The sequence below is a fragment of the Archocentrus centrarchus genome, chromosome 4, assembly GCF_007364275.1.
Source record: "Archocentrus centrarchus isolate MPI-CPG fArcCen1 chromosome 4, fArcCen1, whole genome shotgun sequence".
Classification (NCBI taxonomy): domain Eukaryota; kingdom Metazoa; phylum Chordata; class Actinopteri; order Cichliformes; family Cichlidae; genus Archocentrus; species Archocentrus centrarchus.
In genome coordinates this window covers 4,206,280-4,221,501 of record NC_044349.1, presented here as the reverse complement: position 1 = coordinate 4,221,501, position 15,222 = coordinate 4,206,280, and the positions used below count along the sequence as shown (strand labels likewise).

Genomic DNA, 15,222 nt, shown 5'->3' with positions numbered 1-15,222 from the left:
GCCTGGAGTAGCCAGGAATCGAACCGCTGACCTTCCGATCAGTAGGTGATCTGCTCTACCTACTTAACAGTATATTACATTTACAACAACATTTTTGGAAATATTTAAATGTAAATCTATTAACTTTATGTCAGAACAATGTTTTAACAGTAAAGATTTATTAAATATTTATGAGATAGTTTTAGAGTTTTATAACTTTATGAAGTTACAGGTTAAAACCCATATTACAGCTGATAGTAGATATGAATGAATGAATAGAAAATGAATAGTAGATTGTTGTAATTCTAAATGCAGTTTTAGAGTTTTATGACTGTATTTTGACTGTCTCATTTTATTCATTAAATATGGCTTAAAGAGTTTTCACATAAAATTACATAATAAACCCAACTAATAATTACTACTTTTTGCACTGTTAAGCCTGATTAATTATATTGGAGCAGTATTTGATCATATTATTATGATCATTTACACATTTCTTCACACCTGTAAATACCTTTGCTTTAACATTTAAAGAATCCATAAATATACACTAGATTTAAACTTAAAGCTACAGAACTGTAAATTTACCATCTCGTAAAAATACGGAAATTTTCCATATTTTTATATGATGTAAAACTGGTTATTTTACAGTATTATTCTGCCACCCCAGATGCTGGAATATTACATTCTTGTTTTTTTCTTTTTATTACAGTGCATTACAATTACAGTTATGTCATTACTTGTGGTTCAAAAGTTTGTGGGTTATCTGAGTGGAGGTGAGTCACAAAGTTGCAAGCTAAAGTATATTTAACTGTACACCATATATTCATAATACAGGTTCAGCCATCGGGGGATCACACTCCTCAGCCTCCCCAGTAAATTCTATGCCAGGGTGCTGGAAAGGAGGGTCCGTCGGAACCTTGGATTCAAGGGGAACAATGCAGTTTTCATCCTGGTCTTGGAACGCTGGACCAGCTCTTCATCCTCTTGAGGATGTTCAAATGTGCGGGGGAGTTTGCCCATCTAGTCTACATGTCTTTTGTGGACTTGGAGAAGGCATTTGACTGCATTCCTTGGGTAATCCTATGGGAGGTTCTGTGGCAGTATGGGGTGTCTGGCCCATTGTTGCGGGATATTCAATCCCTGTAAAACCGCAGTGAGAGCTTCGTTTGTATTGCCGGCAATAAGTTGGACTTGTTTCCTGCGGGTGTTGGACTTCACCAGGGCTGCCCTGTGTCACCGATTCTGTTCATAAGCCATGAACAGCCATGTGGCGGAAGGCTTCCACCTTGGTGGCCTCAGAATCTCATCTCTGCTCTTTGCAGCCTCCAGCTCGCAGTGGAACGGTTCGCAGCTGAATGTGAAGCGGCTGGCATGAGAATTAGCACCTCTAAGTCTCATGGTCCTCAGCCAGAAAAGGGTGGAGTGCCCACTCTGGCTCAGGGATGAGTTGCTGCCCCAGGTGGAGGAGTTCAAGTATATCTGGGTCATGTTAACGAAGAGAAGGGAATGGGAGATTGACATATGGATCGGGGCTGCGTCTGCAGTGATGCAGACACTGCACCGGTCTGTTGTGGTGAAGAGGGAGCTGAATGTGAAAACAAAGCTGCTGATTTATCAGTCAATCTGCATTCCCAGCTTCACCTATGGTCACGAGCTTTGGGTAGTGACCGAAAGAATGAGATCGCGAATACAAGCGTCAAAAATGAGCTTTCTCCGAAGGGTGGCTGGCCTCTCCCTTAGAGATAGGGTGAGGAGCGCAGCCATTCAAGAGGGGCTCAAAGTAGAGCTGCTGCTCCTCCACATCGAGAGGAGCCAGTTGAGGTGTTCGGGCATCTGACTAGGATGCCTCCTAGGCACCTCTTGGGAGAGATGTTCCAGGCATGTCCTACCGGGAGGAGGCCCCAGAGCAGATCCAGAACATGCTGGAGAGATTATATCTCTTGGCTGGCCTGGGTATAAAATGCGTGGAAGGGTATAAGCTGAGTAAAGGTATAACCTGGGCTGGCAGTGACATTTGCATTTGCGCAATATTTCTAAAATTAGAAACATCCTTTCTCAGAGTGATGCTGAAAAGCTCATTCATGCATTTATTAGTTCTAGGCTGGATTATTGTAATTCATTATTATCAGGCTGTCCTAAAAGCTTCCTGAAAAGCCTTCAGCTGATCCAAAATGCTGCAGCTAGAGTACTGACAGGGACTAGAAAGAGAGAGCAGATTTCTCCCATATTGGCTTCTCTTCATTGGCTCCCTGTTAAATCTAGAATAGAATTTAAAATTCTTCTCCTCACATACAAAGTCTTGAATAATCAGGCACCATCTTATCTCAAAGACCTCATAGTACCATATCACCCCAACAGAGCACTTCGCTCTCAGACTGCTGGCTTACTTGTGGTTCCTAGGATACTTAAGAGTAGAATGGGAGGCAGAGCCTTCAGCTTTCAGGCGCCTCTTCTGTGGAACCAGCTTCCAGCTTGGATTCGGGAGACAGACACCCTCTCTATTTTTAAGATTAGGCTTAAAACTTTCCTTTATGATAAAGCTTATAGTTAGGGCTGGATCAGGTGACCCTGAACCATCCCTTAGTTATGCTGCTATAGGCCTAGTCTGCTGGGGGGTTCACATAATGCACTGTTTCTCATTCACCTTATTTACTTTGTTTATACTCCACTCTGCATTTAATCATTAATTGATATTAATCTCTGGCTCTCTTCCACAGCATGTCTTTCTCTCCCCTCAGCCCAACCGGTCGCGGCAGATGACTGCCCCTCCCGGAGCCTGGTTCTGCTGGAGGTTTCTTCCTGTTAAAAGGGAGTTTTTCCTTTCCACTGTCGCCAAGTGCTTGCTCATAGGGGGTCGTTTTGACTGTTGGGTTTTCTCTGTATTATTGTAGGGTCTTTACCCACAATACAAAGCGCCTTGAGGCGACAGTTTGTTGTGATTTGGCGCTATATAAATAAATTGAATTGAATTGAAATTGAATTGAATCATTGAAGGCGAGCTTGACTTTGTGTTCTTCCTGATCTAATGCTATGCTTGAGTTTGGGGGAAATCTTTGTATACCATACCACTTTATTTATAAAGCACTTTTAAAAACAACAGGGCTGACCAAAGTGCTGTACAATAACATCACACATAAAAGACCAAAAACAGGTCAGAAGGCAATGAGATACAGAAATAAAACAAATGTGAAAGAGATTAAATAAATAAATAAATTAAGAACTATACTGTAACAGTGTCTTAAGATTTATGTCAGAGTCTCACACTGGGTCAAAGTGTATCTTTGTATGAGTGATGGTTTCCAATGTCTTTCTACCCTGATACTAACGCCCACTCTTGGTACCAACACCCTATGTCTGTGCTCTTTTAGGGGAAATGTCTTGTAGTGTGAACCTGGTACTGGTGGTCAAATCACAAGTCTTACAAGAAGAAGAAGAAGAAATCTTACAGTTTGATACCTGAAAATTATTTTTCTTCCAAAGCTGTGCTGTTTTATTCCACAAATCTGCAGTCCATTGCATGTTAGTATTCAGTATTGTGGAAAAGAAAAGTCTTGAGCCACCCCTCATTGATCTTGAAAAATAGTTCTCCAGGCTTTCTGAAGGCCTTACAAAGTTTTCCTTTGGACATTGGCTGCTTTTTCACTCATTTTCCATCCAGTTCTTGTACCTGACCACTTTCAGAAGGATGTTTTTTGTTTGCTAAACCACTTAACACTGACCTATCAATCATTCAAGCATAAACAATGCACCAAACTCAAGGGATGAACTACTGTGGTCTACACATATCATATAACTTCCGATATTTAAATTGCATCTTTAGACACTTTGTTACTAGCAGCCTGTTCCAAAAACACAATTTTTCCCCATTTCTTGAGTTGAATCTACAAAACAAATGCCAACGATAACACAGTTTGTCAGGCATAAAATTGTATTTTTGCACTAACCAGGTAATTCCCAAAGAGCTACTAGTCAAAAACTTAGTGTACAGTGTGTCCTTAAAACATCTGAGAGAAATCGACAAGTGGAAAACAAAAGATGTGGCAGGTTTAAAAAGAAACAAAAAAAAAACCAGGATCTTAAAGTCATGCCTTTAAGAATCAGGAAAACATCGAGCAACGACCTGACACAGGACCTGAGAGATGCATCTGCCAAATACTGTTCAATGAAGCCTCATCAGAAATGCCTCAGTGGAAGAGAAACAGAGGAGAAAAGGTTGAGGTATACTGATATACTGAGATATACAGAAGAACTGAAAATCACTGGCCTTATGGAACAATGAGTCCAAATTTACAATTTTTGGTTTGAATTGAACAATATGCATAGAAGAGGTCAGGAGAGAGGTATGACAGTGAGCCTTTACAGCCATCTATAAAACTTGATGGATGCTCTTTTACGGTTTGGGGCTGTATTTCATCGTTGGTGTTGGGGATCTTGTCAAAATTCATGGAATTATGAACGCAGAAAAGTACCATCTGTTTTTGATCCACCATGTAATACATCTGGAAAGCATCTGATTGTCAACAGCTTTTTCAGCATGACAATGATCCCAAACATGCTGCCAGTGCAGTAAAAGCATACCTGGATAGGAAAATCATACAGTGGAACACTATCAGTGGGATCACCTTCACAGAAAACAGAACAAAAGGTAGCCAACATCCAAAGAAGAGCTTTGGAATGTCTTTCAAGAAGCCTGAAGAACTGTTCCTGAAGACTAATTAAAGAAATTACACAACAGCATACATAAGAAGGTTCAGGCTATGTTGACAAATAAAAGTATCACACCAAATATTGACTTTCAAGCTTGTTAGAATTGTACAAACTGTTTTTTTCCTTGTACATGTACAAATACATGTACTGTATTTCCATTTATGTTTGAGCATGTCTCAATAAACTGCTGCATCTATTTTCCATATTTCTAGAATAGTATAAAGAAATGAGAGGTGTCTCAAGAGTTTTGCAGAGTACTGTAGCTATTCTACAAATAATAGGTGCCAAATGATCATTTTTTTAATGAGTGGTTGTGTATATAAAAAAATTTTTTGTTCCCAAATGGTTTTTGTTTCTTAATAGTATCAAAAAACTTGAGCTGGCTCAATGAGAATCCTTAATACCCACCAGAACTGGCAACACCTGTATCAGTTTTAACCAGAATTATGATTATCCATTTACAAGTTTTACTGAAGGATACATCAAAGGAAAGTTTCTCTGAGAAAGCGCCTACCTGCAATTTTCTCAGGACTTTCAGAGAACAGCAGCTCTACTTTTCCATCTTCTGGGAACCGGACATCTGGAACATTAACGGAGAGATCAGAGAGCTGGATGGTTAACTTGGAATACTGCACATGTTTCCATGTGTCCTTCACACCTGTACAGCTGATATGGTTCCAGTGTTACTTCAGGTAGATGGAGAGCAGACAGGCTGATAGATTTATCAGTTACAGATTAAGCTTGGCAGTGCTGCAGAGCTAAAACAGCGATAGGCAGTGTGCAGACTGAGGCAGCAGGTCATAAATACCTTCACTGGCACAGTCAAGGTCCGCCTTTGAGAAAGTGAGGGTGTGTCCCGCTATAAGGCCCGTATGAAACTGGACACGGAAGATGACCTGACGACTGGCAGACAGGCTGTTTTTATCATAACAAACCACCTACAATCAGACAATGTGGCATTAACAAAAAGATATATATCAATATATATATCAAGTCAGTTAACCTTCTGGGATATTGATCTGATCAGTTAAGTAGCAGAGGGGTGCTGCTTTGGTGTTAAATTAACAACAGGTGCACTAGAGGGGCAACAATGAGACAACCCCCAAAACAGGAACAGTTTTACATTTTTCCATCCTCACTTTTTCTGACTGTTTTTCACTAGTTTTGCATTTGGCCAAGGTCAGTATCACTACTGGTGGCATGAGGTCATACGTGGACCCTACAGAGGTTGCACAGGTAGTCCAGCTCCTCCAGGATGGCACATCAATATGTGCCATTGCCAGAAGGTTTGCTGTGTCTCTCAGCACAGTCTCAGAGCATGGAGGAGACTCCAGGAGACAGTTTCAAAAATAACTAAATTAATTCACTAAAGTTCCTATTTCCTGAAGTATGGAAAAATTCTAAATGAATGCATGCTCAAAAAATTGTTTAACTGTTAAAAAAATCAGGTTATGTGAAGGTTACCTCCTAATAGTTCTAACTCTTTATTCATATATAGACATCTGCTCATCAGGTCGCTGATAAAAAATTAAATATACAGCGTATCACAACTCACCATGATGTCCCCTTTGAGCAGCTGAGCTGGCTGAAGCACAATGTAGAGGCGATCTGTTTCAGCTGCATTAGCATGACTGAGATGGACATAAACACATATCAACACTTTATGCTCTATGTAAGCTCCATGGTTTCTGTGTTTATTGTGTATAAATGATGCATTTCTTACTACACTGCAGAAGTGCAAACAGCTTGCAGACTTTGGTAGACCCTCAGGAAGAGGAAACATCCTGAGACAACATAAACAGAGATAATATAATTAAAATTAAATAGAGTAGTCCAAGAAGCGGTGACTAAAACAGCCTGTTTGACAGCAGATAATCACAATTCTTGTCAGTTTTATTTCTATAATGCCGGTTTACAACAATGGTCACTCTGGGAAATGTTATATAATAAGGTAAAGATTATCGAGCACTTGGCAACATCGGAAAGAAACCTTCTGAAAAGCTCTGAGGCTGAGAGCTGAAAGGAAAGACAGAAAAGTGCCTTGAAAACATCCCATATTCATCATGAAGGTAATAGTTTGCTGGATTTTAAGAGACAATTTATTGTATTAGCTACAGTATATGGAGAAAAGTATTGGACCACACCTTGTTATCTTTGAATTCAGGTGTTTTCAGTCCCATTGTCACAGGTATATAAAATCAAGCACCTCCTCATGCAGTCTGTCTTTACAAACATTTGTGAAAGAGTGGGTCACTCTAAACAGCTCACTGAATGTATGCTACCGCTGTAATACTGAAAAGTGGAAGCTTTTAGGAACCACAGCAACTCAGCCAAAGGGACAGACCACATAAAGCTACAGAGCAGGATTGCGGAGTGCTGAGTGCATTGTGTGTAAAAGGTCACCAACGCACTGCTGACTCTGTAACTGCAGAATTCCAAAGCTCCTCTGGCATTAACATCTGTACAGAAACTGCTTTGGGAGCTTCACAGCGCACAGCAGCAGCCTTCGGTATGCAGGCCGGGTTACACAGCTTCACAGAGTATAAAAATACTGGCAATACATTTACAGTTTTTTGCATTGTGTGTGACAATAACATGTCAGGCTCATCTTGACTTTCACTACCTTTCAGTCTGGACTTTCACTTCTTGTCAGACCTTTTCTTGGTTTTCACTACCTTGCAAAATTTTGAAACGGTATATACTAAAATGAGTCTAATATGAGTCAGTTAAGCTTAATGACTATAAAGTCCAAAAGTTTGGGCACACTTTTGTCTGGCACTGTATATGGTCACAACCAACTGCAAAAAATAAGCAAAGAAATAAACAAACATCAGCTAAAATGCCAAACATCAGCCTCTCCAAATGAGTGGGTGATGGTTCTGCTGCTTACCTCCATCTGCTCTTATTTTGGGGAGACCATAAAGAACAACACAGAGGAGGAAAGATGGAGAAGGGCACATCTTCAGTCCTCCTTTTAACATGCTGCCCAGCATCCACACATACCTGCAAAGCAGAAAGTAAGTGTGTATCTGTAACATTAGACATAGAAGAGAGTGTGGTTTGATTTTCACCGAGTCCCCTTGTTTCATTTCCTCACAGTAGCTTTATTATATTAACTGTTTCACAGGAGGGTCGGTCAGGTAATTAGTGACCATGCAGCCTGAGGTCAACAGTCACGGCAGATTCTTTGGTTATAAATCAGAGGCTGAGAATTGACCTCAAACCAGAGTTGACCTTTGACCTCAAGGAATCAGTCATGCAGATCCTTACCGTTTCTGTGAAGGGGTCATAAGAGCAGAGAGCTTGTCATTGTAGAACCTCCTCATGGCGAAATGGTCGAGGGAAAGGTCTGCACTGAGAGAGAGGCACATGTTCAGATAATGATTCAGTGTTTAGCCACCACACAGACGGCTAGAATCAGTGTTTCTCAAACTGTGGGGCACCATGACAGCTGGGGCACGAACGACCTGGCAGAAAAGTCATGCGGAACAAATGGTGAACATCGGATTCAGTCTCACAGCGGAGCAAGGAAACGTTAGCAGGTACGTTAACACAGCGACTAGCAACACTCTCCACCGTCACCGTCTGCTATGTACATAGAGCGGCCGGGCCTCCTGTGTGTGTGTGTGTGTGTGTGTGTGTGTGTGTGTGTGTGTGTGTGTGTGTGTGTGTGTGTGTGTGTGTGTGTGTGTGTGTGTGTGTGTGTGTGTGTGTGTGTGTGTGTGTGAGATAAACAGAGCTTTCAGTCTACTGGGGTGGCTGAAGACATCACGAAGACAAATATTTCAAAATGACTAAAACCAGACGTGTGTCTGGGTGTTACCACTTTCTTTTACAAACCTTTGCACACTTGCGCTCACAGGGCCAATGGTCACAAATCATGGATTTCTCAACAGTGAGTCAGCTGTTCAGGCATGGAAAGTATGCACACGCATACACACTGACAATGTGACTGAAACTTCCTCATTTTTTTCCTCATGCATTTTTTTAGTTATTTGCCTCAAAATGACCTTTCCCAACATCCCATGATAATAAGTAGCAAAATGAGGACTGAACCTAGTATAAAGATACAATTAATAGTTCACATGTGGACTATAAAATCAGAGATATGCTGTAGGATGAGCCAATAAAAGTTTGTGTGTTTGCCCTAATCATGCCTTTGGCTTAAACTGACAAATTTTTGTGTTTCGTGCTGGCTCAACGTCAGTGTACATAAATTCACTGGTATCCAACAGCAACAGGATCCCTGCCCAAAAATCAAATATAATCACAGTTCAAAGTCTCTCAATCAGCCGTGCTGCCCTTTGCCTGGTGGAGACACAAAGCAGATCAGCAACTACTCCCTCTGTCTATTGTTCTGCCAGCACTCTTTGATCTACAAACATGATCAACAGTAAATGTCACGGCTTACTCAATACTTCACAGTTACATTTCCCTTCACCTTGATGTAATCAGAGATAATACCTACATGGGAAACCCAGAGCCTGAAAGGTTTGTTGGACATCACAACATATGAAAAGGTTATATTTGCATCATTCTGATGAATTTAATGGTAATTTTTCAGTTAGACTGATATTTCTTCTTCACAAGGTCACCAAAATGATTCGGGTGCATCCTTTGCAAAATATAAATATCTATCAAATTTAGCAGTTATCCTCAAAAAAAAAAAAATAAATAAATAAGCGTCCTACAAATGTCTCATGACAGTCCAATGTCTAGGCTTGATCCCAAGTTTTAAAAGAATAGTTTCTTGATCCATCCGTGGATAGATTCTTGATTTATTTCAGAAAATAAGATGAGGCCAGAGTTCAGTGGCCAAACACCAAAATTAAACACAGTTTGGAAAGTTCATACTAACACTGCTGCTGCCTTCTGTCCAGTTTATCCAAAAAACATCTTGAAGTTTGAGCCTGGAGGTTGTGCAGCTCTTCGCTCATATAAAGCCTCCTGTATAGAGTTTTTCTTCCAAAATTTTTGTGTTATTATCTTGTTGTAGGATGAACCCCTGAACCACAAGTTCTGTAACTTCTTAAGTGTAACTCTACCAAATCCACTTTAACAGAACAGAAATGACAACCTTTGAAAAATGACAGCAGGCTACATTTTTACAAACAAATGTGTCCTGACCCCAGTACAAAGGCTCCAGGGTGGAAAGGGTTAAAGAAATCAGATATAAAGTAGCTAATTTCCTAACTTTTTATAGGTAGCAGGCATGTTTCACCACTATTTCTCCCTGAATCTTCAAGCTAAGCTAAGCTAGCTGGTTCTTATAAGTATCTTTATATTAAGTTCACAGGAATTAAAGTGTTTTCGATCCTCTCATCTAACGCTCAACAGAAAAAAAATATTTATCATATTTCTCCAAATGTTCCCCTTTTCCATAAGTAAGAACACCCCAAGAAGACTACTCTTATTTATGCCTGTGGTCACTCAAGGATTTAATAATGTACGGTCTAATCCATGTGATATTGTAATAATGTTATAGCAGTACCGTTATTTAGTCTCTATGCAAAACCACTCAGCAGCACAACAGAAGCTTCCCTTGCTGTTTAAAAAGTCAGTGTTACCTGGCTGACATGTTGGAGAAGTGGATGTAGGACGCCACCAGAACTCCTAACCGGCCTTTCCCTCCCTGTTGGTGACAATCAAAGGCCCAAGATTTTAAAAAAACTTTAGGTGCTTACATACAGCACATGAATCACTTTAAAGAACATGCCAGTATTGGTGAGTACAGCCTTATTTACCCTGCAGTGTAACACCAGGACATGCTTTGGATGGGTGTTCAGCCAGTTCTCTATCGCTGTGCACACACTGATGATCTGATCCAGGCTGGGAGCCAAGAGTTCCACCCAACCTGTATCCAAAACCTGATGGAAAAGGGCCCGCATATAGTATGTACATGCTTACGGTATTACAGAGTGACATTCAGTCTCTCTAGTGGGTGCGTTACCTTGTGGTTGATTCTGCTCACAGGGTCATGCTTCTGAGAGAGGTTGATGAGCTGGAAAAGGTTGTTTGCATGACATGAAATGAGTAAATCAATTCTACTGGTTGCATAAAATAACTTCCAGATGACAGATGAGGCTTATCAAAAGTCAACTGGAGGACTGTTTTTCCTTCCAGCGTTCTAGGCCAGTTGTGTTCTGCTGAAGTACTGCAAACAGTCCTCCCGATCTACTGTATTAATACATAAAACGGCACAAAGCACTCAACTAAGTAAAGAGAAGTAACGCTTCCTAAAAACATAAAGGTCAGTCAGATCTCTGACAGAACCATCAAAATATCTTCAAGTGCATTCTCAGATAGATAGATAGATAGATAGATAGATAGACTGACTCTGGTGATAACTCTAAAACTGGCTGAGAGAATAAAGGTCAACAAAACTGTTTCTTTGCTTGCACTTTTTGTTTACTACTTATGTTTTATGTGTGGTTTTTAGTTGTTTTGATGTCTTCAGTATTGTTTCATAATGAACAAATGAGTAAAACCATTGAATATTTCTATTGGAAGCTTCAAAATTGTTCAAATGACATATAATATATAAAAAAAAAGTAGGCCATTATCTCTCAAATCTCTGAATCAGCTAGACTTGCTTTTAGATAACCTTTAAATATAAAATTCTTTTGCTATCTTCATCTCATCTACTTGTCTTACCATGTAGTTGTGTCCATGCTTGGACTGCAGCATGGGAAGAATCTCCCATAGGCTCTGCTGATAGATCTCCTCTGGACATCCAGGAGGACAGAATATGGTGATGATACGTTCAGTGATGTAGGTCAGATCCATTCGGTGTGCTTCCTCCGTGACTGGTTTCAGTCACATGGGTACCTGCAAAGATCCAAGTAGCGCATCAACACATGCAATGCAGAGGGTGAAAAAAGGGACTAGTTAAAGAACATTTAGAGAAATGAGACTTGCTTGTACCACATCATCTGCGATTCCAAATTTCAGCTTACACAGCAAGTGACTGAGTTCAACTGCGGTCAGTCCTTCTACATGATGTGATGCTAAAACAAAATGAAGTCACGGCCAACCAAACGCTTAGTCACCGGAAAGCCTTACTGATCTTGTGACCACAGGAGAGCTGATGATGAGCCACAAACACCAAATCTTAACCCCATTACTCATCAACACTAAACCCAAAAACACTGATTCTGACAAGCTAAGGAAAATGTGACTGAGCTCATTCCCATGACTGGAACAGCTTATCAAAGTTCTATTCAAAGATTTAAACATTATTGGCCCTAGGGTTTAGAAAAAGGAGAAGTCATATCAGCAGGAACTTTGAGTAGCTGTGCTACTTTGTTTCCTGTTCTCTTAGCTGAAAATGTCAGTCTATTAATTCAAGTCAGTTTCTCTTTAAAATAAGACCAAAGAGGTGTTAGAAATGAGAACCCTACAGAAAAAAACAGCATTGGCTTAGAGTGTTTGAACAACATGGTGATCCCTGTTTCAAGTCTATAAATCACTGCGTTACCAGACTTATTGTGAGGTTCACCGCCAAATACACTTTCTCTAACTAGTGAGTCACAATGGGGACAGCAGCTAATGCTTATACCATGTTACACTTTTAATGTTAGCATAAAATGTATACATTACAATAATTCATGTCAGTATATGGAGCATGGAAATTGCGTGCATGTCCATCTATGTCTATGAAAGTGAGACCCATACACGGTAGAGGAGAAATGAGCATTTAAAGAACCTTGACCATGTGACCACAGCAGAGCAAACAGAGATCCAACCATTATCGCTGGAACCACATACAGGAATAATCTACTGTAGCAGCAGCCTGAGTCATTAAAGAACATTTTGGAGAATTATGCTTTTGTTTTTTTTTAATTATGTTGGCCTCCAATTTGAGGTATAAATGTAGATGATCATGAAGTAAATTTTGTAGTATAATTTGTCGTACGTTGTCATTCACACACAAATATAATATCTAGTGCATCTGTGACTCCACAGTCAGAATCCTTCATATATTAATCAATTCGTGTGTGATCTGTAAAGCATGTGAGATAAAGATGAAAATACTCAGAAGATAACATGGCATTAAAACAACAGTAATAATAAGTTTTTATTGGGTTTTTTTTTCCATTCATTTTTTATACAGTTATGATCAACAAGTCCTTTAGTTTAGCCAATTATGACAATTAAAAAAATCAAACATGGGCACAGAACATCCTCCAGGACCCCTCACACCCTGGACACTCCTTGTTTCAGCTACTGCCATCAGGCAGACGTTTCAGGACAATGAAGGCCAGAACAAACAGACTGAGGAACAGCTTTTATGCCAGGGCTATCATTGAACTGAACTCTGTGTGGTTTGGACAGTGATGTGGGGTGGTAGTGCTGACTGTGTGCGTGCGTTGGTGTGTGTATTGGGGCTAGATTCGTCTTAATTTACTATTGTGCACTGTATTTTAGTAATCATTTTTATCACTCATATTTTTATTATTTTATTATTTATTGTCTGAGGCACCTAGAAAGGAATGCATTTTAAATTTCGTTGTGCAACTTCTGTGTACAATGACAATAAAGATTCTGATTCTGATTCTGATTCATTTTGGTGACATACTGGATACAACTATGCTTTACAGGCTTGTTTATGAAAATATTATAAGCTGCTGAAGACTGAACCTGAGAATCTAACTTCCAGCTTTACTTTAACCTTTACTTAAAGCTGGTAGCACAAATGTGAACAGGTCTATTGAACAGGTCTACTGGAAACTGGCCCAGTAGTCCAATGGGCCACCTGACAAACAGTCTTTGAAGTGACTGTTTGCATTTCTTGTTTGGAAGCCAATCAGACAACTACAAAGAGATACAAAAGGACAGCAGAGAGATGCAAAATGAGCACAAACAGACATAAACAAACTGCACAGAGATGCGAAATGACCAGATATTGATGCAAGACGACTGCAAAGAGACACAAACCCCCAACAACCAACCAGACAATAAAGACACTCGAAACAACACAAGGAGATGCAAAAGGGCAGCAAAGAGATGACCAGTGTCTAAAAGGAGACACAAAACAGATCGAGTTGCAAAATTAATATTAAGACACAGAATGACAGAAAACCATCTATAAGGTGACATAAAACTATAAAAAGATGCAAAAAGCAAGAAAGAGCAAATATCTCAAAGAAGACACAAAATATATTGAGTTACAAAATTGAAATGAAAAGACACAAGTAAACTACCAAAACAGAAAATGACAGCAAGGACACACTGAAACAACTTCAAAGAGTCACAAAATTACTACAAAGAGAGGGGGTTACATGTCTGTGCTCACCGGCCCGTCAGACTCATAATCGACTCATAATCTACCATGCATGCATACTACTATGCATGCATGGTAGTTCAAATCTTAAATATCTGTGAATTGGACTTGTTGCAGTGCTGTTTTTGAGTGAGTCCTTCGTGAAACATTTGACAGGGTTGGGCAAACAATCTTAATGAGTGACTGCTCTCCAATGATGTATTTCTGGGCTGTTTTTCCAACGTTTTAAGACTGCTGCAATCTAAATTTGTCCGCTCCGCCCGTGGAACCAAAAACAAACGGAAGTGTGCGACTTAACCACACACATGCATATACACACACGTTGCCATAGGGAGCCCAAACTGGTCACATCCAATTACAGCCTCTATTTCTCCTTTTAAAGGAAGGCATTCCAAAATGGATTAGCCATATTTGTTTCTTTATTTCTCTCCTCACAAGTGAAAAACTTCCTTCTTAAATGCAGAAGGAACTGAGCCGTGGTTTATTTGTTAACTCAGCCAGTAGACTAGCACAAAATACCACAAGTGAAATTGACAGCAATGTCTCACTGTGAGCAGCCACTGCTGTGCTTGTCAGCCTCCATTGTCCAATCCTGTGCTCTCCATTAAAGTCCCCTTGTTCTGAGCTTTAAACTAATCTCCCTTTAGTCCAACTGATCCCCACAGAGATTCTTCATTCACTCACACAATCTTATTCTCCCCCCAAATACACTGAATTAAATCCTGCAGCTGCATTTGTTTCAAGCACATCCATTAGTATCAAAATCATGTCACTTCAGTCAAAGGAATTTTCAAAGCAAGTTCATTTGCATTGGTAATAAGCGCAATTATCACAACCCCACTGGCAGTGTAGAGAAGCTTTAAAGACTTAATATGGGATTAAATGACTTAATATGGAATAAATCTCAGTGGAAACACATCTCCTGTGGTTCAGTGTCTTAATATGTCAGTGGGTTAATCTCTGCATCTGCGTGGGAGACATTTGTCTTTGCTAACCCCCCCACACACATACACACACCTCCCCTAGGGTTTACCACCCATCACATGCTCCACTGGCATCAGTGACCACTGCCTTTCAAGGAAAGCTTCAAGCAGGAAAACGAGGTGCTGCTTAACACTGAACCACACCTACTGTAACATGTTAAGAGAAAACAGGAAAAGCCTTACCTCGGCCTCTGTTGCTGCAAACAAGAAGTCAAATGTACAGCCTGATGAGTGAAAGTCTGTGTGTGTGTGTGTGACTGGTATAGA

General features: G+C 40.1%; 1 protein-coding gene across 2 annotated transcripts in view; it reads right to left on the bottom strand.

Annotated features, from left to right (window-relative positions):
* Positions 1-15,214, bottom strand: part of LOC115779645 (tensin-3-like) — a 69,442-nt gene extending 54,228 nt beyond the window's left edge. For both annotated transcript variants that reach the window (XR_004019909.1, XM_030728408.1), the window contains exons 1-11: positions 15,139-15,214; positions 11,344-11,517; positions 10,640-10,690; positions 10,434-10,556; positions 10,257-10,321; positions 7,960-8,043; positions 7,580-7,692; positions 6,413-6,473; positions 6,245-6,320; positions 5,498-5,627; positions 5,204-5,269 (exon numbers count right to left, since the gene is read on the bottom strand). Coding sequence is in view for 1 of the 2 variants with exons in the window: in XM_030728408.1 (XP_030584268.1) it covers positions 5,204-5,269; positions 5,498-5,627; positions 6,245-6,320; positions 6,413-6,473; positions 7,580-7,692; positions 7,960-8,043; positions 10,257-10,321; positions 10,434-10,556; positions 10,640-10,690; positions 11,344-11,475 (901 nt within the window). In the remaining variant the exon portion in view is untranslated. The remainder of the gene's footprint in view (positions 1-5,203; positions 5,270-5,497; positions 5,628-6,244; positions 6,321-6,412; positions 6,474-7,579; positions 7,693-7,959; positions 8,044-10,256; positions 10,322-10,433; positions 10,557-10,639; positions 10,691-11,343; positions 11,518-15,138) is intronic.
* Positions 15,215-15,222: the final 8 nt, after the last annotated feature.